At 46.0% G+C, this 21,988-nt stretch overlaps 1 protein-coding gene across 1 annotated transcript in view; it reads right to left on the reverse strand.

Moving 5' to 3' along the window:
- The window catches only part of LCP2 (lymphocyte cytosolic protein 2), a gene marked incomplete at its 5' end in the record, with an annotated part of 42,508 nt that overhangs the window by 15,193 nt on the left and 5,327 nt on the right, over positions 1–21,988 (reverse strand). Inside the window, 8 exons of the mRNA XM_080942271.1 lie at positions 603–686; positions 780–846; positions 2,320–2,417; positions 4,644–4,842; positions 5,964–6,001; positions 6,990–7,021; positions 7,424–7,489; positions 20,284–20,330. Of these exons, the coding sequence (XP_080798397.1) occupies positions 603–686; positions 780–846; positions 2,320–2,417; positions 4,644–4,842; positions 5,964–6,001; positions 6,990–7,021; positions 7,424–7,489; positions 20,284–20,330 (631 nt within the window). The remainder of the gene's footprint in view (positions 1–602; positions 687–779; positions 847–2,319; positions 2,418–4,643; positions 4,843–5,963; positions 6,002–6,989; positions 7,022–7,423; positions 7,490–20,283; positions 20,331–21,988) is intronic.

Below are 21,988 nucleotides of genomic sequence, written 5' to 3' on the forward strand. Positions count from 1 at the left end.
TAGCTAAGGTTTAAAGATGAATTAAAGAATAGCTCTGTGTAAGGGTAGCTGGAATCAAGGTAGCTGGAACCATGAGTAAAGTGTGTGGAAGGTACCCAGTGTTTCACCAACTGCTCGCACCCACTGTAAAAGGCAATTCTGACATCAGCATAGTACCTTAGAGTTTTAGAAAACATTTCTTCCTAAGAGAACATCCTCCTTGCCATGAGCCTGTGGCCTACGGATGCAACATCCTCTGGGTCAGCAAACTAATAAGTAGCAACCGAAACCAGCTGACTACAGCTCCCCTGGTGCTCTTGCCCCTCAGCGCATTTCCTCCCTGAGCACCAGGTTGCATCCTGCTGTGTCTTGGCCAAAGTACACACAGTTCACAGGCATGGTGGGGCGGGCACAGCCCAGGGACTATGAGCAGGCGTTCTGGCACCAGGCTGATCTGGGTTTAGGTCTCTGTCATCATTTGGCCTTTCTTTCTCTTGGTGGCATTCTCACTCCAAATGTGTGTGTGTGTGTGTGTGTGTGTGTGTGTGTGTACAGTATGTGTGTGCTTAGCACTCTATAAATGTATCCATTATTGTTGTGCATAAAATATGAGTAATACCAACCTACAATGAAGGGCTCTCGGTCAAGAGGCGCCAAGGAGCGGTCCAGAGGGGGTTTTGTGCTTCTGTCTATTGATGGTGCAGGCACTGGGGTAGAAAAAGACAGAGGTCAGTTAGAAAAAAAAGTATCTGTCTGGGGAGTAGGTGGGCTGGTGGGCAGAAAGCAACTTCTGTGCTTACGCTTTGCCGTTTTGTGGTTTCGACTTCTGCTGGGTTCTTCGTGGTTGGGCTGGGGCGGAGACAGAGGCTGCACGGGATTTTAAAAAAAAAGAAAAGAAATCCAAATGTTTGGAAACTTTCCCACACTGGCTTCTTTTCCTCTTGGTGCATTCTCTCCCCCAAAGGTATCTGAATCCCTTTGCTCCATTTTCACGTCTGACCCACAGGTAGCTGTCCCCTCTGCCAGCTGAGTTGCTGAGGTTGTACCCCTCGGAACTCCCTCACTCTCCCAAGCTTCAGGCCTTCTGCCCAGCAAAGGACCAAGCAGAAACTTCCCTACCACACCCCCCAAGGTTCTAACCACTTCAGAAGTAAAACATGCCCTCCCCCGTGAAGCCCCACAGGAGATGCCCTGCCCACCCTTTGAAACCATTTTTATATTCCCCGACATGGTCTCTGCATAAGGATCTCTTATAGTTCTGACAAAACCCAAAGCTCATACACACTTGCAAGCATCTCTGTGCCTATGCGTCCTCTACCTGGGATGGCCCTTCTGCTCTCCCTGTGGCTGGCACTTATCCTCTACCTGGGAAGCCTCCTGCCTTCCTGAACCACATAACCAGGTCGTTTCTACATCTGTGTGTTTGTGTATATCAAAACGTTATGTGAGTTGGGATATCCTGTGCTGTCCCATAGTCTTCCCCTGACACAGAGAACACTGGTGTGAAGTAGATGCCCAATCAGTATCTGTCGAAGTGATGGGCAAAGCCTGCCTCCCGGCGATGGGGGTGTTGGGGGTGCAAGTCTTCAGATTTCAAAAGCAAAATGCGTTTGTGGACACATTGGGCTCCATGAAGCCCCTTTGCAGAGATGCCAGCAGGAGGGGGCGATCTGTAAGAAGGGGATCCTCACTACTGTGAGGTCTCTGCCATGACCCCCCCCCCACTGAAATCTCCCCTTCTAGGTCTGACACTTAGGCTCTTGCCACCGTTGCTAAAGTGTCCTGGCCAGATACTGACTCCTCTATGCAGAGCTTCATGTGAACTCCATAGCAGCTGGATTATATGCTGAAAGGAAAGGAAAAGTGGGGCTTAGTGCTATTGTTTCTCTCCTGGTGCTCCACTGTGTTGGAAATCTTGTGATCTGAAGACGTTCATCCCTGGAATTTCTTGGTCTTGCCAGCAGGTGGCGCAGCGCTGTTTGCAGGAGGCCTACCTGGAGATTCTGGGCAACACTGGAAGATGCTCGGCCAGACTTGGTTCTCCCACAGTTAAATAGCAGAGGTAGCGCAATGATATTGGAAAGTGAGTATCTCGTTAAACACGCAGTTCATATTGCTTACGGTGCCCAAAAATGCCAATGAACATCATGACACACACAGAAACTGCTTCTATACCATCACAAAATTGACCCTCTGAGAGGAACGCGAGGGCGTGCATTTTCCCTGACATAACCGTCTCTTAAAAGCTCAGAATTAGGTAGAGATGCTTAGTTCTTTCCTGTCCACCGGAAGAAAGAATTGTGGAAATAAAGAAGACTGGAAGAAAGGAAGGAGGCTTACCGAGTGATTCCGGCCTGTTGGCAGGGGAGGGAGGGCGGCCATTGGTCTCTGCGGAGGCACTGGAGGCTGCTGGGAGACTTTGCTGGTGGGAGGCCGGTCTGAGAAAACACAGTATTAAAAAGAAAGGAGAGCCGTTTAATCCCACAGGGGAAGCAGAGGTAGGCGGATCCCTGAGTTCAAGGCCAGCTTGGTCTACTGAGCTAGTTCCAAGACAGCCAGGGCTACACAGAGAAACCTTGTCTCGAAAAACAAAGCAAAATCAAACAAACAAAAACCAAGAAAGGAAAAGAAGAAAAAGAAATTGTTGTCTACGTCAGGCTTCTTCTAGAACATGTTGTGCCTGACTGTGCAACTGACCCATCTCCACATCTTACCAGTACCAGCATGAATCTGAGATATCGTCAGGAGGCAGGAAGTCCTCGGCCCCTACCTGTCCCTCATCCTGCAGATTTGGCTTAACTCCCATCGGACCTCACACAAACAGGTAATATTTGAGACGCTGCCAGTCAAAGGAAGCCTCTACAGAACTACTTCAGTGAGTGTTTTCAGACACAATTCTACATGTGTGGGTGTGCAAGTGTACATGTGCATGTACTCATGATTCTTGTGTATGTATGTGTGTGTGTGTGTGTGTGTGTGTGTGTGTGTATATGTATATATATATACATGTGTATGTTCAACATGCATGAATGCCAAGAAGCAAGAGTGTATGCTGACACTTAAGCATGCACAGAGACACGTGTGCATGCCTGCATACATATGCACGCACTGCACACACACAGCTGCTAATCAGGATTAAACCCAGTGCCACCCTCATGAGCCCCTGATTCTGTTGCTTCCTTCCCTTCACACTCTGGGCTGCTATGCTCTCCTACTTCCTCCTTTCTCTGTCTCCTCCCTTAAAGGGAGGGGCTGGCCCCCAATTCTGTCGACAAATTAAACAACACAGGGTCTTGCCCTAGACAGACACTCACATTGTGCCACAAAACTTTCCAGAAACAGTTTGACAAGTTTGGGATTTCTTACCCCTTTGGCTGGGGAAGGCCAGCAAGGAACAGGAAGGCATTGGCAGCGTGTGCCTCTAGCATCCTGGGCATGTGCCTCTAGCATCCTGGGCTTGTGCCTCTAGCATCCTGGGCATGTGCCTCTAGCCTCCTGGGCATGTGCCTCTAGCCTCCTGGGCTTTTGTTCCTGAAGCCCTACAGAACCCCTAACTAAAATACTGACTGTTTGGGAAGACTGTCGAGGGAGTCTGGAACTTCATACTCAGAAGACTGTTGAATATGCTCTTGATCTGCCCTTTTGTTAGCCCTGTGAAGAATGTCATTTCCCTTCCAAAAGGAAGGGGCTCAGGCAAAGAGCAAGGGCAAGCCTGCTATCCACACCACAGGCTGCCTCTCAGCTCCTCGGATAGGACATGTTTTCTTGGGACTTCGGGGCCTATGCACTGCCGTTCTATGTGTTTCAAATGTTCCTCCCCTATCTTCTTGGCGTCATTCAACCAAACCTTACTCATTTGTAATACGGTATTAATATCTGCAGAAGACTGTCACTCAGATACCACATCCTGAAGGATCAAACCCATTTATTACGCTGCCCTAATGAAATGATGGGATGTATTCGTTTAGTGTTGCCTCACCCACTAGACTAAGTGCTCAAGGATGAACTCTGTCTCACTCTGTGTCTTTGTGACAGGCACCTAGAGACACTTGCCAACCTGGTTTCTGTTTTCTGTTCCATTTTCCTAAGTCTGGAACAGCCTTGATGGCAGCCGAAGCTCCCTGCCTGTTAGCTTTCGTGTTCTACCCTTGAATGCACACTGTCCCCTGGATGCAGGGGAAGCCAAGTGTGCCTATGTTCCTATTCTGTTATCTCCTCTTCTAGAAAGTAATTCCCACCAGACAAAGGCACATCTTCCTTCCTGGTAGATTCCAGCACATGGTGTTTGGCACATAGTAGGAGATGAGTAGCATTTGTGACTTTGAATGAATGAATGAATGAATGGGGAAGAACATATAAGTTCAGAGCAGCAGTTTAGATGAGGAACATCCTAAAGTCTGTCTCATTGTAAAGGGAGAACCAATTCCTCTGAGCGCCTTCACATTTCTTATGAAAATCTTTAGATGGATACCTTCCCATCAAGCCCCTGTCTTCTGTTCTAGAATTAGCCTGTATTACTCATAAAGACATGGCCAGAGAGGTAGAGTATTTGGCCTCAACCCAATGGTTTTTCAGAGGCTGAGCAGGAATCAGCACCCAGAGAAACTCAACGGGCAACTTCTCCCAGGGCTGCCAGGATTAGCGGGATGCGACATCGCCCTTACCGATGTACATGGAGTTGGTGTTGGGGAAAGGTTTGGCAGGCAGGATGGAGCTCTGCAGAGCCTCCTCATCATTGGAGGGTGGAGGCTCATAGTCAGCAGCATCATCCACTAGAGCCTCTTCCTCCTCATTAGGGGACTCATAGTCACCATCATCCTCCCCATCCGGATCATCGTCATTGGGGCTTTCATAGTCATCTTCCTGTCAACACAGTGGGGGGACGGCACAGCTTGCACAGTTGTCTTAAGGCAACATTTTACAGTACAGACCTCTGAGATCTCTGCCCAAGACCCCAGCATCCTCCCAGCAGATCTGTCTGTGATGGCCTACAGAGACTAGAAACCCATGCTTTGGGGGCAGGATTGAAGGCTAGCCTCTGGCTGAGCATGGGAAGACTCAAGTGGAGATTTGGCAGGGATCCAGCTGCTGAAGTTCAAACACACCTGGAGAAACTAGCTCTCTTGTTCCTTTGGTACAAAATAAATCTGTTGCATTCCTTTGTTTTCCCGTTTAAAAAAAAAAAAAAAAAAAAAAAAAAAAAAAAAAAAAAACAGACTTTACCAAAAATTTTTTTTTTCATTTACTAGGATCCCAATTGGACAACAATACTCCATGCATGGTTTTTAAAAGACCTAGAGGTGGCCAGTTACCCGAAAGACCACTTAGACTGAGGGTTGGACAGCCTGGGACCCAGATCTGTCTTTACCTGGCAAAGGGCTTTGCACAAGGCACATCCCTTCATCTCTCTCTTCCATCACAGAATTCTTAGCCCCTGTCTAGCTTTCTGTGTGGTGACCACGTGTAGTTTGAGGAAAGGAGATGTACAGTCCACTGGACTCTGAAAGGTGTCTTCACCGTGACCCTTCCCATGTAGAATTGGTACGGGAGCCTTTCTGGTGTTAACACACCATTCTATAATGCCTTTCTCTATGTGTTACCCACTAGTGACTTAACTCCATGAGAAGAGTTACAGTAGCATAGATTTCTAGGAAAGATTGTAGAAGGGAATGGGTTGCTGTCGGGTATGGTCGTCGTGATAAATGGTGTGGCCAGTAAGTTACAGCCCACCTCTGTGTCCATCAGGGAGCACCCCCATTTGCGCACTGCCCATGGCTGATTCTATGCCACAAGGGCAGGGCTGAGTCATAGAGAGAGAGACCTTTAACCTTCCAAACCTGGTACCATTTACTTTCCTGGGCCCTGAAATGGGATGTTCCAATGCCTTGTTGGTGGAAGGAGATTGCTCCTTTTCTAGCATTAAGATGGATGCACGGTCACTCCAGCCATAGATACAAGGGTGATTTAGCTTGAGCCATACTCACAAAGGATGACCAGCCACCATCGTCTTCTTCATGGATTTCTGCAAAGGAGATAACACTGCCATCAGCATCCAAGAGTCAGAGCAGTTCTCCCTCCCAGAGTCCATTACAGGCCTTCACTCTCCCTTCTCCGAGAATGGGTGTCAGCAACTGCTGTGCTGAGTACAATCTATCCCACCAGAACTCATGTTAAATCCTAATGTAATGGTATTGAGGGTTAATGGGATCATTAAGAGATAATTAGGTCAAAGGAACCTCATGAATTGATTAGCATTTTCTCCAGAGACTTGGGTCTCTGGGCTTGAATCTTTCCAGACTGGATATCACACCAGGGCCTTGTGAGAGTAGATAACCTATTACAAGCACACTCCTGGTATTTTGGTCACTTGGACACATGTCCCTTCCTGTTTTCACATTTTGCTACATGATGCTATTTGTAATGCAATCTTAGGCAGAAGTTGAACTAATGGGAACACCATGTTCTTAGACCTCTAGACCTCTGAAATTAATAGACCTCGTTCCTTTATAAAGTAACCAGCTTTAGAAGCAGTGTTAGAGCAAGAGAAAACATACTGAGATATCAACTTACTATTGACCATAGCATTTCTATCTGAAGAGTTCGTTCTACCAGAGAGCAGCAGTGGTACCTCATCTTCCTTATCTTTATATAAAAGTCAACAAAGATTGTCTTCACAGAATAAGACATGGGGCCTTATTCATGGGGTGTCTTATTCAACATGACTGGGAGGGGACCAGGAACCCAACTCTAGATATTTCCTGCAACTGAACAATGGGAGAATGCCTGAAACACTCAGAGACTGGCTCAGATGAGGTGCTCAAAGCTGATTCCCTGCAGTGTACCTTTAGAGTGACATCCTTTCTCCTCTCTGTGGGAACCCAAACCCTTCCATACCAAAGACCTGGCTGATGAGCTAATGAGCCACGTCCCATGCACAGCACTCAAGGAGGCCAGAACCAAAGCACACATAACCCCCTAAAGCAACAGTCTTTCAGCCCAAGTACCTTTACCTGTCTCCTCGAGGTACCGTTGAACCTGGGGTCTGCAAAAACAAATAACATCTCAGTAGCCTGTCAATCTAAGAGCATCTCTTCTTCCCAGTCTAGGACTCTGTACCAATAAGGTTGCTTTGCAACCAGAGTTTGGATGTCCCTCAGTTTCTGGAGACCACTAAAGCCACAATGGTGTCACAGAAAGAAGCTTGTGACTGTTTAAAGATCTAGAGAATGTAGTCCTTGATATCCTTGAGCTGGAGGCAAAATATTCATTAGGGAGAAAAAACTTTCTCCCCTCCTTGGGCATTCCCTTGTGACCCTTGGGATGGAGGGACCACCACAGGTGAGACGGTTGGGACAAAACAAGTGTGGCAGATTCTTTTAAATAATTTAGATTTTAATTCTTGAGTTCCCCTATAGAGGGGCCTAGGCCAGAGCTGCCCACTTACTTGCGTGTGAAAATGCTCCTTCTCTCTTCATTCTTGTTGATATCCTGACTCAACTTACTGAGAATCCTACAAGATAGAGACCCTCATGAAGACAAAAAGCATCTCCTCCTAGCATCACCCTCCCTGGTTCACACGGTCTCTACATTCACTGGCTCAACTTGACCATCCTTCTTTTACGTCCATCCGTCCCAAGCCAGTCTCATACCTTCCTCCCACCCAGCTAAAACTTGCCATCTCTTTTTGCAGGACCTGACCCAATACCAGTTGCCTCTCTTGCTCCTATGAAACCCTCTGTCAAGTGTTGACCTATATCTACTGAACCTTCAAACTCTGACTCTGAGCTCTCCTGAAAGCGAGGTCAGCTCATACCTGCCTCTTCACTCTGAAGGTCTGGACTCCTAGGATCTGCACATAGAACTGTAACACCCACTGTTCTCTGGTTGCTCTCAAGTTATAGCTCACATGTCACAGCCACTGTGGTCACCTGAGCCTTGGTTTACCATTCTTGTGTGGATAACTCGCTTATTGACCTGATCAAATCATCTGCTAGACCCAGATGTTTGGCTGTAAAAAATCATGTGTATTTTTTACATTTTTGGTTGTGAGCCTAGCCTTTAATGGCTGATCTCCCATGTGTATTTCTTATTGGAACCTCCAATGGTCTGTTGTTCATCCTGTTACTCCTTCTCCCCCCCCCCACACATTGTCCCTCTTTGTATCTACTTAGTAACATGATGTATTAGTCAATCTTGCTTATCAATTTAACTTGATTGAGAGACATTCGAGAAATTAGAATATCACAATTCCTACATGTCTATGAGAGTATTTCCAGAGATGATCAGATCATGAGAGTTTTAAACAAAGCTTTTGTCTAACTTATATGAGGCAGGACAGAAAAACAGGGCAAGTTATGAAGATGTAGTAAAGGAAAACCTCACCCAGTGTCTGCTCAAAACTCTTGCCATCTTAGGGTCAAGAAGTCAAGCATATATTGACATCATTTGCCACAAAAGCATTCAAAGACATTTTATAGAGAATATTTTAATGAGAATATTTAAGATAGCAGCAAATCATGCTTAAGACCTATGTGTGCACTGCCTTTCTTCTGTCCTAGATGAAAGCCTACTGTTTTTACAGATCTCACTAGAAGTCCCACTGGCAGTGAAAGATGTGCCTTTATCCTTACACAGTCTTGTGGCTCATGGTTTATTTTTATAATATTGTAATCACATGAAGACATCCATAGACAGGGAGGGGTGTCTGCTCTTAGTAATCATTTGAGATGTAACTTGAGAGCAACCAAACAGGACTTACAGGGATAGCTAAGAGATTTAAGAGCTACTATCCATGAAGAAGCCCATGCTACGCTTCTTGGGTATCTTCTCTCTCTCTCTCTCTCTCTCTCTCTCTCTCTCTCTCTCTCTCTCTCTCTCTCTCTCTCTCTCTCCTCTCTCAGTATCTTTTTTCTTGTAACCCCATGTATTTAAATATATGTTAGATGTTATTTTCATGTTTAATAAACCCAGCTCTGCTTCACATGGGCTCATCTTGAAATTCTTTTCTGTAGTAAAATCAAAGATGGCTTCGCAGAAGTGGAGGTCCCTGAAGGATAAGGGAATGCTTCAGGCCACTGGGGAGTTGTTGTAGTTTTTGCCTCGTGCCACATAGCTACAGACACATTTACGCATTCAGATTCTGAATAGACCACTGGGAGGAAGCGGAACTACAGAAGTAAGGAAGGCATTACTTCCTAGAGGTGTGCACCTGAGTCGGATTGTTACACCCAACCTCTCCTCTCTCTGCAGTGTAGCTCCCATGCAGTGAGTGAATGACTATGCCTCTTCGTGCCCTCTCACACTGATTCTCTGCCTCACCACAGGCCCAGAAGCCAGCTAAAGCCAAAGAGCCTAACTGGAAACCTCTAAAGCCGTGAGCCAAAATCAAATTCCTTTAAGTTGTCTTGCTCAGGCAATTTGTCACAGTGGATAACCAAATCACCCACATGAACTTTTTTTTTTAATTGAAAAGTATTCTCTATAAAGGTGCCTGTTGCAGAGGGACCATCTGCTTGAATCACCCCCTATACCATGTGCTCAGGTGCATTCATACAGGACCAACAAGCCCCCCGAAAACTAGTACAGGGAGAGCTTTGGCTCCTACGCTGTATCTCAAGCAGGCCCTAGCAGTCTTCAAGGCTTTAGAACAGGAAGCTCTATAGTCCAGACTCCAGGAGAAAGGGAAGGAGCTTCAGAGCTCATTGCTATTATTTCTATAGGACGTGATAGGGACTCAAATGAAGGGATAGCATAGATTAATGATGAGGGTCACCTGTCTCCATAGCATACACACAAGCCCATCCTCTCTAGTCTCCAACTCAGTATCCTTTCAAGGTACCACGCCCTTGTGAAATTCTCTCTGCACTGTCCTCCTCTTCCCAGCTGTGCAGGTTACATTCAATCCGTGTCCCTTCTGCTGGTTTGCATGTCACAGAAACAAGTTAGTCTAGTGCGAATGTGCTAGATTAGCGATGGCAGTCCTTAATAACCCTAACCTTTCCATCCCTTCCTCAGAACCCAACTCACTGCTCAGGACCCTCTGACCTCACGTAAGTGACAGGGCAGATGAACTTCAGCAGCCGAGAGGCTCAGGAACACAGACAATGGGAAGCCCTCCATTGTAATGCCACTGTTGGAACCTTAGACTTTAATCGCCATCTAGAGTATTGGTTCTCAATCTGAGGGTTGAGATCCCTTTGAGGGATGGAAAGACCCTTTCACAGGGGGTGCCTAAGAGCATTGGAAAACCCAGATATTTACACTACAGTTCATCAGAGTAGCAAAATGAATGCTATGAAGTAGCAACAAAAACAATCCTATGGTTAGGGAGTCACCACAATAATGAGGAACTGTTTTGAAGGGTCGCAGCGTTGGGAAGGGTGAGAACCACCGCTCTAGAGGGGGAAGCGCTCGAAAGCTGGGGTGGGGTAGGGTGGGGTGAGATACGTGGGAGGGTGGGAGGTGTAGGGGTGCGTCCTAGTTTCCTCTAAACACAGCTCGAGGGTGTTTGTGACATAGTTATGACCATGTGTGACCTGGCAGTGATTGTTTAGAGCAGACAGCAGGCAGGCTGAAGGTCTCTTATATGATGGTTAGAGGAATGTCCGTTCTGCACCCTCAAGGGTAGCAGTAGCTACTGAAGCCATGCCTGTCTGGTCACCCGCTTACTTTAAATACATGCGCCAAAGTCCTTCTACGTGCCAAGAACCCTGTTAGGCACTCAGAAGGCCATCCCAGAACAACAGAAGAAGCTCTGCTCTTGGACTGTAGAGAGAAGCAAACAAGGGAGCTGGAGAAATGGCTCGTCAGTAAAGTGCTTGCTGCACAAGGCATGGGGACCTACGGTATAACTTCCATTGCTCCCTACAACCATATAAGCACTGGGTGTGGTACTGTGCACTTGTAACCCCAGCAGAGGGAAGGATGAGACAGACGGATCCATGAAGATCACATAACTGGGGCCCCAGAACGAAATGAAAGACTGTTCTAACAAAATAAGGTGAAAGATGAAACTCTTGAAAGATGAAAGCTGAAGTTGACCTCTTGTCTTCACATAACACCACACACACACACACACACACACACACACACACACACACACACACACTGACCTACATGCATATGCACACACAAAAAATATGTAAGAGAAAGACGACAACAGTGTGTGTGTGTGTGTATGTGTGTGTGTGTGTGTGAGAGAGAGAGAGAGAGAGAGAGAGAGAGAGAGAGAGAGAGAGAGAAGGAGGGAGGGAGGGAGGGAGAGACAGAGAGAAAGTGAGAGAGGGAGGGAGGGAGGGAGAGAGGGAGGGAGGGAGGGAGGGAAGGAAGGAGAGAGAACAAACAAGGAATGTTTGAGACAGGGTCTCACTGCATAGTGCAAGCTGTTCTGAAATTTGAAATCTTCCTGTTTCTGCCTCAGATTAAAGGGGCAATGGCTAACAATGAATACTTACACAAATAATGTTGAAAGCAAGAGGGTATCATATGTGTTCATGTGACGATGGGAGAAGCTTGGACAGGAGGATAGTGGGGTTACAATTTAAAACTAAATGGTGCTCAACAAATTGGTACTATTTGAGCAAGGATCTGAGGAATGTGGAGCTGAGCCAGAACTCAATGCCCTCACCCCACAGAGCTTAGCCCTGTTTTTTACTGGCTCTGATATGCCTTGACTCTTTAAAATGTCTCCTACTCTATGTAGTGGCACTTCTCACCAGTATCTCTTATAGCCAGGCTGGGGCTCTAACTGGAAAGGAAGGAAATGCTAAACCACAGGCCCCATGCAGAGCAGCAAAGAGCTGAGAAAGGCCAGGAAGGTTCAGTCTGCAGAAAGTGGCAAAGCTTGGGCCTCCCATGGCCTAGAAGGGCTTCTGAGAACTCTTCCTAAACTGCTGGGACCCCCACCTCCCGCTGTGGGGAGGCTGTTGAGTTGCTTTGATATCCAGAGGGCAGGGAAGTAGCTGTTGGCTTTGTGCAAACCTACCACATTGCACCCCACCCCAGTGGATCAAATGACAGTGAATGGCTGCAGTGACAGAGCCACACTCTCCGCACAACTCCCCAGGCTTCTCTCCCCAACCTGGGTTGGAGGAAGAGAAGGCTGGGGGGTCCTTCTGCTTTTTCTTATCTGAGTGTGATGCTGTCCCTGGGAAGGACTGACCCTCTCAAAGGAAGTCAAGCCATTTCAGGAGGGTGGCATCACATAATGGCCTAGGTCCCAGCCAAAAACCATCTCTAACTTGCTGCATGACCAGGCCAGACTTCTGCCTCTCCTCATGGTCTGCCTCTCCAGTGATGCAGAAGGAATAGAAACTTCAGGCCCGAGATTCTGACTATAATGTCCTACCCCAAGGCCAGCATCCACTATGTGTCTTCAGGAAAGCATTTTCCATGCAAATGTCGAAGATTTTTGTTTGTTTGTTTTAATCTTTGTCATAAGTAGGTTACATCTAACAACTTGACTTCCTAAGCATCAGGGTCACTATGCATCTGTCACATAGGTCCCCAGGCCTCTCACAGGATCCACAGACCCCCACAGTGGGTGGGGTGGAACCCCCACAAGCCTGAGGCAGTTCCAATGATCAGAAAATCTTAAAGCAACACCTTTCACTCTTAATTGCAATGAAGATTGCAGTTCATAAAAGGGAAGAGGAAAAGAAGGAAAGAAGAGAAGGAAGCTTGGAGAATGGGGTGAAAAAGACCACTGGGCCTCGTTGATCGGAATCTACCCCCACAGCTCTCTTCTTGATAGTCCATTCTAGTATCAACTTTGCCAACTGTATTCCACCTGTGGACCTTGACCTAAATGTGCTGATCAGTCAAGAAAAAAAAAAAAATCAAAGAGAAGAAAGAAAAAGCATGAGAGATAAAGAGAAACAGAGAGAGAAAGAGAGAGAGAGAGACAGACAGACAGACAGACACAGACACAAAGTGTACATCAGAGCATAGGGCACCCAGGAATAGTAGGCCTAGTCTAACACAAATTCAAGTTTTGCTGCCTCAGTTGCCTAATATGTATCTGTCTGGTAGCCAATGAGTGTGAAAGGAAGGCTGTTTCCTGCCATAGCTTGATCAGTAAAAATGCTTCCGACCCCCATTTTGGTTGACGTGCTCCCCTCAGAGGCTGATATCTTGCCTGGAGGTCTCTCCAATACATCATACCTCAAGGCCCGGGACAGGGTAATCACGTGCACCGGCCTGGAGCGGCACAGTTGGGTGTCTTCTCCCACCCTAGGCTCAGCCCTCCTCCCAGAACTCCAGCACCATCATAGCCTCTGTTCCCATTCCATCCTTGTCTAAGGAAATCAAGCACTCTCTACCTTAAAATATCTTCCTGTTTGAACCAAGAGGCAGATCTTCCAAATCCTTCCTTAGCCAGAGAAGAGTCACATGTCTGTCTGATGACTCAAGAAGGACCTCTCATGGCCTCTTAGATCGCAGGAGAATACCACATGTAAATGGAAAAATCTCAGGAAGCATCATGACCGGCCTGAATCTCTAGACAGGCTTCCTGCCTATGTTTTACTTGGACCCCACCCCCAGCCATTTGAGTAGCAAGCACGTCAGAATTGGCTGTGTTCATGAAACTCTTGGCAACTGAGAGTCCGCATCTACATGCAGCTGAGTGAGCCCTTAAGTAGAGTTTCCTCAGCTTACATTGGAGGAGAATGCATGTTAGCTGAGATACAGCACCCCTCAGTGGGAAGAATGGTGAGGGGCTGGCCACTTGGACTGGCATTAGCCAGTGCACGGTAGAGGGGAAGCACATGCCGGAGATGGAATTATTAATTATCCAAATTAATAATGGCTTCTGTGTTGCTGGGGGCTGGTTATTTACTTGTAGGTAAAGAATGTTCCTCTCTCTTCTGAGGATGCCCCTCTGGTCCTTCCTTTTTGCCTTGGCATAGATATAAGCAGTGTGCAGATGAGAGAGAAGGTAGTCTCTGCTGATAGGAAGCCTCAGCTTATCGGGAGTGACTCATGAACAGTTGGCTCCATTCTGCTCCCCCCACCCCCGGTTCTAATCACAATCACAGTATGTGATGTATGTGACGGATACAGTGACTGTTAAAGACCGTGTCAGCTCACACCTATCTGCTGCCTGAACCACCCATTCCAATGCCCTGCCTCACTGGTCTCAGCATCAGCGTGAGGCTCAGCCTAGGCTCTGGGAAGGGAACTGTCATCCTTTTCCCTAGGATACCCTCATCATTAAAATATACGGGGTGTCTTGATAGTAACCATGTCCTGAGAGAGTAACTGTGTTTGCAGAAAGAATTTCATTACAGAATCAACCCTTGTAATAAAACCTACTTAACATGTTTGCTTGTTTCCCTTATGAATGACTTTAGAGTTCATCTTGTGTTGGCTAACTACCCCTGGGTACCGGCCCTGCCCTGAACTGTGGTTTATACACACAGTGAGACTCCATTGAAGAAAACTGCTTTCTGCATTGCTGTCGACTGCATATAGCTTTAAGGCTGGGTTCAGATGGGAGCCTGTGTCTATTTTCTTAACTCAGTGCTGGCACTCTGTCTGCCTTGAACTTATGCAGAATTTGAGCAAGCTGCCATAATCTCTGTGAGTCCTTATGCGTATCAGTTCTCTTGTATCTAGAAGAAACTGTTTCCTTGGAGTCGACCAACGGTCAGAGTTGCCTCTGGCTCTTAACAATCATTTCACCCCTTAGCTTCCTGAGCCCTGGGGGAAATGGTTAAATGATGACATTCCATTTAGGACTGAGTATGCCAAAGTCTCTCACTCTCTATGCATCGACCAGTTGTGGCTTTCCATTTAACTCTGGTATTTTAGGCCGTTGGGAAGGACATAGAACCATCCAGAGGCCTGTGGTCTTCGATATTGTACTTGTCTGCGATCTCTTTTTGCCCTAAAGGACAATGTTCAAGACAAATGAGTTTCTATAGAAGATGGTGGGAAAGTAATTATTAAACATCTATATTATTATAAAGACAGAGCAAAGGAATTTATGTTACTTTAATCTTCCTTCCTCCCTGACAACTACTACTTTCTCCTTCTACAAATGGGGAAACTGAGGCTCAGACTATTGGAGTGGCTTTACTGTAGAAGGCAGGAGGCAAATTCAGCTTTAGAATCAACCCCTCTCACTCTGTAGACTTGAGCCTTTGCTATTCTTAAACTGGAAAGAGTCCCTACAAAGGTTTCACATAAAAGACAAGCTTACAGTTTTTCGGTGGATTTGTTTGTTTGTTTTGTTTCCCCAATGTTTCTTCTAATGTCCCCACCGACCCTTTGAGGTCAGTCCCATTATTATCCTTAGCTTACAGAAGAGAAACCGAGGCTCAGAGAGCTGAAACGGTGTGCCCAGAGTCCTTACAGCCTCTTGCCAGTATGAGGATGTCCACATCCAACTCGCTCCTGTGCTCTCATCTGATTCTCCTCTAAGTCATCCTTTATACTTCCCCGGACAGACCCGAGATGTAAGTCTTCCTTACTGCTCTTCCTGGTGCACTTCCTTCATCACCTCTCACTTACAGAGGCTCATGGGCCCTTCATAAATTGCCAACTGAACATAGCAACTAGTCCTATTAGCCTCTTGGTTTTTCTCTGACCAGCTGCACGTGCTCCAGACTCTGACTCAGGAGAAGTGCCAGTGAATGCCCTATCCCCTGTGCTTTTACAATATGTCCCTCTTCCTATTAATTCTCCTTATCTTCCTTTCCCTCTTTCACTTTTCTTTTTCTTTGTTGGCAGCAGGGTTTCCTATAGCCCAGGCTAATTTCTAACTTATTTTGTGTTGCTGAGGCTAGCCTCGAACTCCTAACCCTTCTGCTCCTGCCTCCAATTGCTGGGATTACGGGCCTACACCACTATGTCTGGCTGCAATTGGACTACTATATGCTTTTCCAAATAGGATGTAAGCGTAGTATGTTACAGAACTGTCCTTTTTCCTTTCAGTCCCATAATGACAAGTCTTGAGACACTGTAGACATCTCAGTGAATAAATGAAGTACTCACAGAGCAGTAACTTGTATAGGATGTCCTCAAAGGGCCAACTATATATTGGCAGGCACAGGGACAACATCTCTGACACTTGGCATCCTTCCACAATGACACACATTAGCAACAGGTGCCCTTTCATCCCTCCATCCAACAGTTGCTGTGGACTGGGTCAGCATTTGGGATGAGCGCTTTCAGATTTTATGTGTCTGGAAAAGTCCTGTTTTGCCTGATCTCGACAGCTGTTGGAGAATACACATTTACTGCACACTTATTGTATACCAGGCACGGTACTAATGATAAGCAACTGCAGCAGGCACCAGAGCACAATACAACAGCTGTCTGCCCTCCCATAGCTCCCTTTCCAGCACTCTTGTCCTCTGACCAAAGGCACAAATGTTTCGAGGCCTCCAATCATCTCAGGAATCTCACAGACAAGAAATTATTAAGACATACTATTTCGATTACCTGTGCATCAGCAGTAAGCATACTGAAGACTAAACCAAAGCAAGCGGCTTAGGGTTCCTACCTTCCTTTCTAAAATAACTTGTCACTGGGCGCTCATCTTGAGCCATTCTCCTTAAGGGATCTTTTGGGCGACATAGTTCCTGACAAAAGCCCCACCCCCCCATCTCCACAGCCCCACCCCAGAGTTCGATGTGCTTTCTCTTCTCCGACTACTCAGGTGATTTTTCTCCCCACTGGTTATTCCTAGCTCATCAGTTGGTTTGAGGAAATTCAATGGTAACGCATCACAGAGCAGGAGTTTATGTTTCTTGGGTCTTGGGTTTGTGATGCCTCTGGCATCTGTGGACTTTTATCCAACTCCGGGATTTCTTGGCTGTATTTCCTCGTGCTTTTTATTTCTGTATCTCCTCTGCTCAGCAGGCACATCATTTGAGAGCCTAGTTCTGCACACTCAGCTGGCTGAAGTGGCCCCATAGCTGCCAGATGCTCTGCCCACTTCCAGCCTGGAGAGCAAAACCAGAGTTTTCTTGCCTGCTAGGCAAGCACTCCAGCCCTGAGCCATCCCCGGCTCCCTGATGGTCTTTGGCTTTGTGATACTTTCTCCTCCCTTTGATTTTTGGGTAATTGCTCTTGCTCTGGGTTCATTTTCCATGACTCATCTTGCTAGTTTTTTATCAACTTGACAGAAACTAGAGATAACAGAACAGAGAAGAGGGGACTGAGAAACTGTCTCCAAGCAATTGCCTGTAGGCAAGAACGTGGGACATTTTCTTGGTTGCTAATTGATGGAGAAGATCCATCACCCTGAGGACAGTGGTCTGGAGTGTATAGAAAAAGTACCAGAATATGAGCCTAGGAGCTGGCTGGTAAGCAATTTCTTTGTCCCTCAAAGGTCTCTACTTCTGTTCCTGCATCCAAATACATGCTTTGAGCTCCATCTTTGGCTTCCTAGATGCTGGACCATGATCTGCCAGTTTCCCCAAGTTGCCGTTGGTAACTAGGGCACTGGCATGTGATTCTGCAAAACCTAGTTTGTGGAGATACTACAGCAGTTTACCCATTGTCTCAAATTCTTTCCTTGCTTAAAGTTCTGCACACATCTGTTTGTGATGCTGAACTCATGGAGCCCAACCACAGTACTCCTTTCCGATAGTTCCGCCTATCTGGAGCAGCTAAAATAGGCTTCTTTTCTCCCACTGTCATATCTTTTCCATCTATTTCCTTGCTTGATGCTGATTAGATGCTACAGACCGCCTTTGTTTAATCATGGATGCTTTTGCATAAACACGTTTTATTTGAGAATGTAGTGAAGTTACTTGGAAGCAATCTACATCACCTCTGCCTCGTTTTTGAGATTCACTTAGCCTGGCAGTTCTTCACTTTGGAGGCAAGGACTTTCTGTGCTCTCTTCTCGGTGACTGAACCTGGGCATCCTGGTACCTGGCTGGTAGAAACAGACCCCATTTTGAACCCTCCGGTTCCTGTTACCTGTCTGACCGGATAGGTTTTTAGGTCAGACACAGGTTTCCTGCTATGCATAGACTGACCAGCATCCTACTAGGCAGGGATCCTGGGAATTTTCCCCTAACTTTTTCTATCCATCTTTCTCCTCTCAGGCACATGGTTAATGGACTTTCATCTCCTGTAGTCTCAGCTCTGCTTCCTCAACTTGAGGATCCATCTGACTCAGGCTTGCTTGCTCTCTTTGCCCCAGACTGCAAACTGGAGATGGGGTAAGCGCAGCACAGGCATCAGATTTGCCTGAGAACTGTCAGAACGGAACATGGTTCTCATTTGTTTTTGGAGGGGGAAAAAAAAAACACTTCTTCAAAACCTTTGATGACTTCAAAACACAGGATGAACAAAGCCTAAAGACTCTGAGGGCTAAGTCTGTGACCCACAATCCTGATTCCCATGTGCCTGACTTTTAACAAGGACCTGGTTTGTGTTAAAAGGGTCATGTACTTGTGGAAATGCATATGTATTCTCTATATAAAGTCACCACCCTTGTGCACAGGAGGTCCCCCAGCAGATATGTCACAAGATGTAGGTGGTGCTAAGCCTGATATAAAATGATTCTCTCTCTCTCTCTCTCTCTCTCTCTCTCTCTCTCTCTCTCTCTCTCTCTCGCTTCCTGCCTTTTCATATTTTATTCTATTTTCAGATGCAATGGGTAATGGTAACCACAAAAGGCAAAGCCTCAAATGAAGAGGGACTAGTATAGCAGTCACCACGTACCTACAGCTATGTACCTATGCCTGGTGGCCTGGCAGAACTGGGTCTTAGAATTAAACTAATTTAAATCAGCCACATGTACTTACAAAAAATTCTAGGGGTTCTAACAAAGATTGACAGCTGCAAGGGTGAACCCTTAAGACTTTCATTCCTTCGTGCTTCTGGACAAAGGAGGCCCAGAAGCCAGGCTAAGTGTACCTTCCTTGTTTGAACTTCCCTGGACTTCCTACCTAGTTAAGAAATCTTCCTGCTTTCTTTGGGTCCATAGAACAAGAGAAGTGACTCTAGAGAATGCTCAAAGGAGATGCCTCAAACCCACAGTAACACCAAGAGTAGGTTCAACTCATGGCGAGCTACATATTGATTTTCATAATATTTAGAAACTTCTCAGTCAATAGTTAAAGATAAAAATCTTGAACTTATGTTTCCAGCTATTTTTTTTATCAATCTGAAAATCAGCCATCATTGGGTCCACAGTGACCAAAGCTAAATAGCTGCTCTCAGGATGGACCATGGGATATGTAGTTTTCCGAAGTCAATACAACTTCCCACTGTCTCACCAGCTACCAGCCTTTGTGTTGGTTATCTTTAAAGTCAGGATTCCCTATCTTTATTTTAGTTTATATATATATATATATATATATATATATATATATATATATATTAGTTCATATATAAATATATACATATATATATTTCTCTGGAGACATTTGTATTCAAGGACAACAGAAACAAAGAACTCAAGAGGGATTTCTGTTTGCAACCTGTTCCAGTCTGTGCACTTACATCACTGCCTGGCCTCCGTTCTTGAGCATGTGAGGCCTTTGCCAGGACAATGAATAACACATGTCACAATATATGTATTGCTACATCACATTTTACCACCCAGGGTAGACATTACTAATTGATCATAACTTCCTTTTCCTCAACATTCTTCTTAACACTACACCTAAGAAGTCAATATTGACAGATAAAATAATGCCATTTATGGGTCTACATTCATTTTACTAACCAGGAACCAGAGGTCCTGAAATCCTAAACCAACAAGTCAAGAAAGATGCAAAGAGGAGCTAGAGAGATGGCTCAGCAGCTAAGAACATGCACTGCTCTTACAGAAAGCGTTAGTTCTGTTCCCAGGACCTACATCAGCTGCCTCACAACTACCCGAGACTCCAGCTCCAGGGGATCTGAGCCATCCGTCTGGTCTACACACACACCTTTACCCTCACGCACATACCCACATGCAAACACACAAACACATAATTTTAAAATAAAACAAATCTCCTAAGAGATGCCACAATGAAACTGTAGGCTTTCTTGACTTTGATGCTGTGCTCATAGGCCCAAGCTACCCCATCAAAAAGATAGGAAGTGAAACATACAGTCTAGCGTTGAAGTTTGTGTTGGGTAAAGAAAGCATCCAACCACCAGCAGCCCTGGATCTGTTACTTCCTTCTAACACATTATGTGACTCTTCTTCCTCACACTCCATCATTATCCTCAAAGTCCCTACCAGTTTTACCGTTAAAAACCACACTGATGTATGCCTGATTGACTTCCTTCTGAACAGGTCCTTATTTCAACCTGCTCCCATCCTGCTGCCCACCAGGAGGGTATACTCACGGCATCCTCAGCTTAGGAAACTTCTGAATGTCATTTTCTGTCAGGTTCTGAAAAGAAGACACACGGAGCAGGCAGGTTAAAAACACACAGGCAGGGCCCTCATGAGGCGGGTCAGAAAGGAACAACAGAGAGCTGTGGTCACCCTTGGATTTGCTTCTTCAAAGGGAACCCTGAAATAATTAAAACTTTTCCTGAAATTCCCCGAATTATAAACAGAGAGGACTTTAATAACCAAACATGGGGAAAATCTGTGAAACTAAACATATCTTCATGGGCAAAATTTGGCAGCCTCCTCCCTTTAATTCCCCCCCCCACCATGGTTCAGATTCCCACTCAGTCATGCATGGGAAGGGAGTAGTTAGGGTCTAGTGTCATTAAAGGAGTTGGGGCTGAGGTGTCTTGACAAGATGCTTGTGGGAGTGTCAGGCTCATTCCTTATTAACCTGTGGTACATTTCCTGACCAGGTTCCTGTCAGTTATAAAAAGGATGAAGGAAGCAGCCATATTCCTAGAAGATGGGAAGCCAGGACTGTTTTGAGAGTGTGGCGCAATGAGCTGAAGGTTTTCCAGGGGGACAACCCAGAAGCAAATGGGAGGAGAACATGAGCTGGGAGAGCAGAAAAAGAGACAGGAGCAGGTGTGCATGGTCATGGCTGGACAGAAGAGGAGGATGTGGGGGAAGAAAGACTTCTAGAACGTGGGAAGCAGCTGGGAGGGAAGACAGGAGATACAGAAAGAAGCTCCAAGAGATTCGCTGTGTGATGTCACTTTCTCCTCTCCTTCTTACACCCCCACCCCCACCCCAGCAGTCCTGGGTTCATCTTTATTGGGGTTTGATATGTGGATCTTGTAAGCATGAGCATATGGTGAGTTCATAAAGGAATTCAGAGAGAAGACAGCTACAAACCAGGTCCCTGGTGGGGAGGTGAGGTCCCCTGTTCCCAGATGGGGCCACTTGTCTCACAATGTCCGTTCTTTCTGCCACCATTACCATTAGAACTTCAGTTTGGTTCAGGGCAGAAAATGTGTTTGTGCAAAACATCCAACTCCCCAGGTTACCTTGGTGATGGTGGAGTTACATGACTCACATGTGGCCAGTAAGATCTGATCTGCAGTTTACTGGATGAGACCACCATAATAGGGGTTATTTTTCACTGTTTCCTTGCAGATGGGGATAAGGACACATTCACTAAGCACCATGAACCATTTGCTCTCTACCTTCCCCCTCTTCCTCTGGCCTATCACATACATACAGTACCTAGAGGTGGAGAGGTCAGCTTGGAATGATTAGCTCAAGACTCCCAGGCTCTCCATAGGCTGAATGGAGCCTAAGTTTAGGACTGCCTCCAGAAGTCTCTCATCCTTGAGACTGTGCATTTTCTTGCTTGAGAAAAACCTCATACCTCCCCACTTAACCTATTGAGTGCACCCCTTCTTTTCTTACATCTTCCCAAATTCCAGCTTGGCATTTATCACCTGAAAAATACTCCTCTCTTCTCGGTGTTAAACAAAAGTGGCATTACAGCAGATTTGGCAAGTCAACTAGTTCTCGCACCAAGGAAGGAAGAGAGGGAGAAAAGGAAGGAAAGAAGGAAGAAGGGAACATGAATTGCAAGCACTGGTGATTCAGTAGTAGAATGGTCCTGGATAGTCCAGAGCTAGTACAGACTTGAGATGAATAAGTAGAGCTTGAATCAAGATTTCC

The sequence above is a fragment of the Micromys minutus genome (assembly GCF_963924665.1).
Source record: "Micromys minutus genome assembly, chromosome: 31".
Taxonomy (NCBI): domain Eukaryota; kingdom Metazoa; phylum Chordata; class Mammalia; order Rodentia; family Muridae; genus Micromys; species Micromys minutus.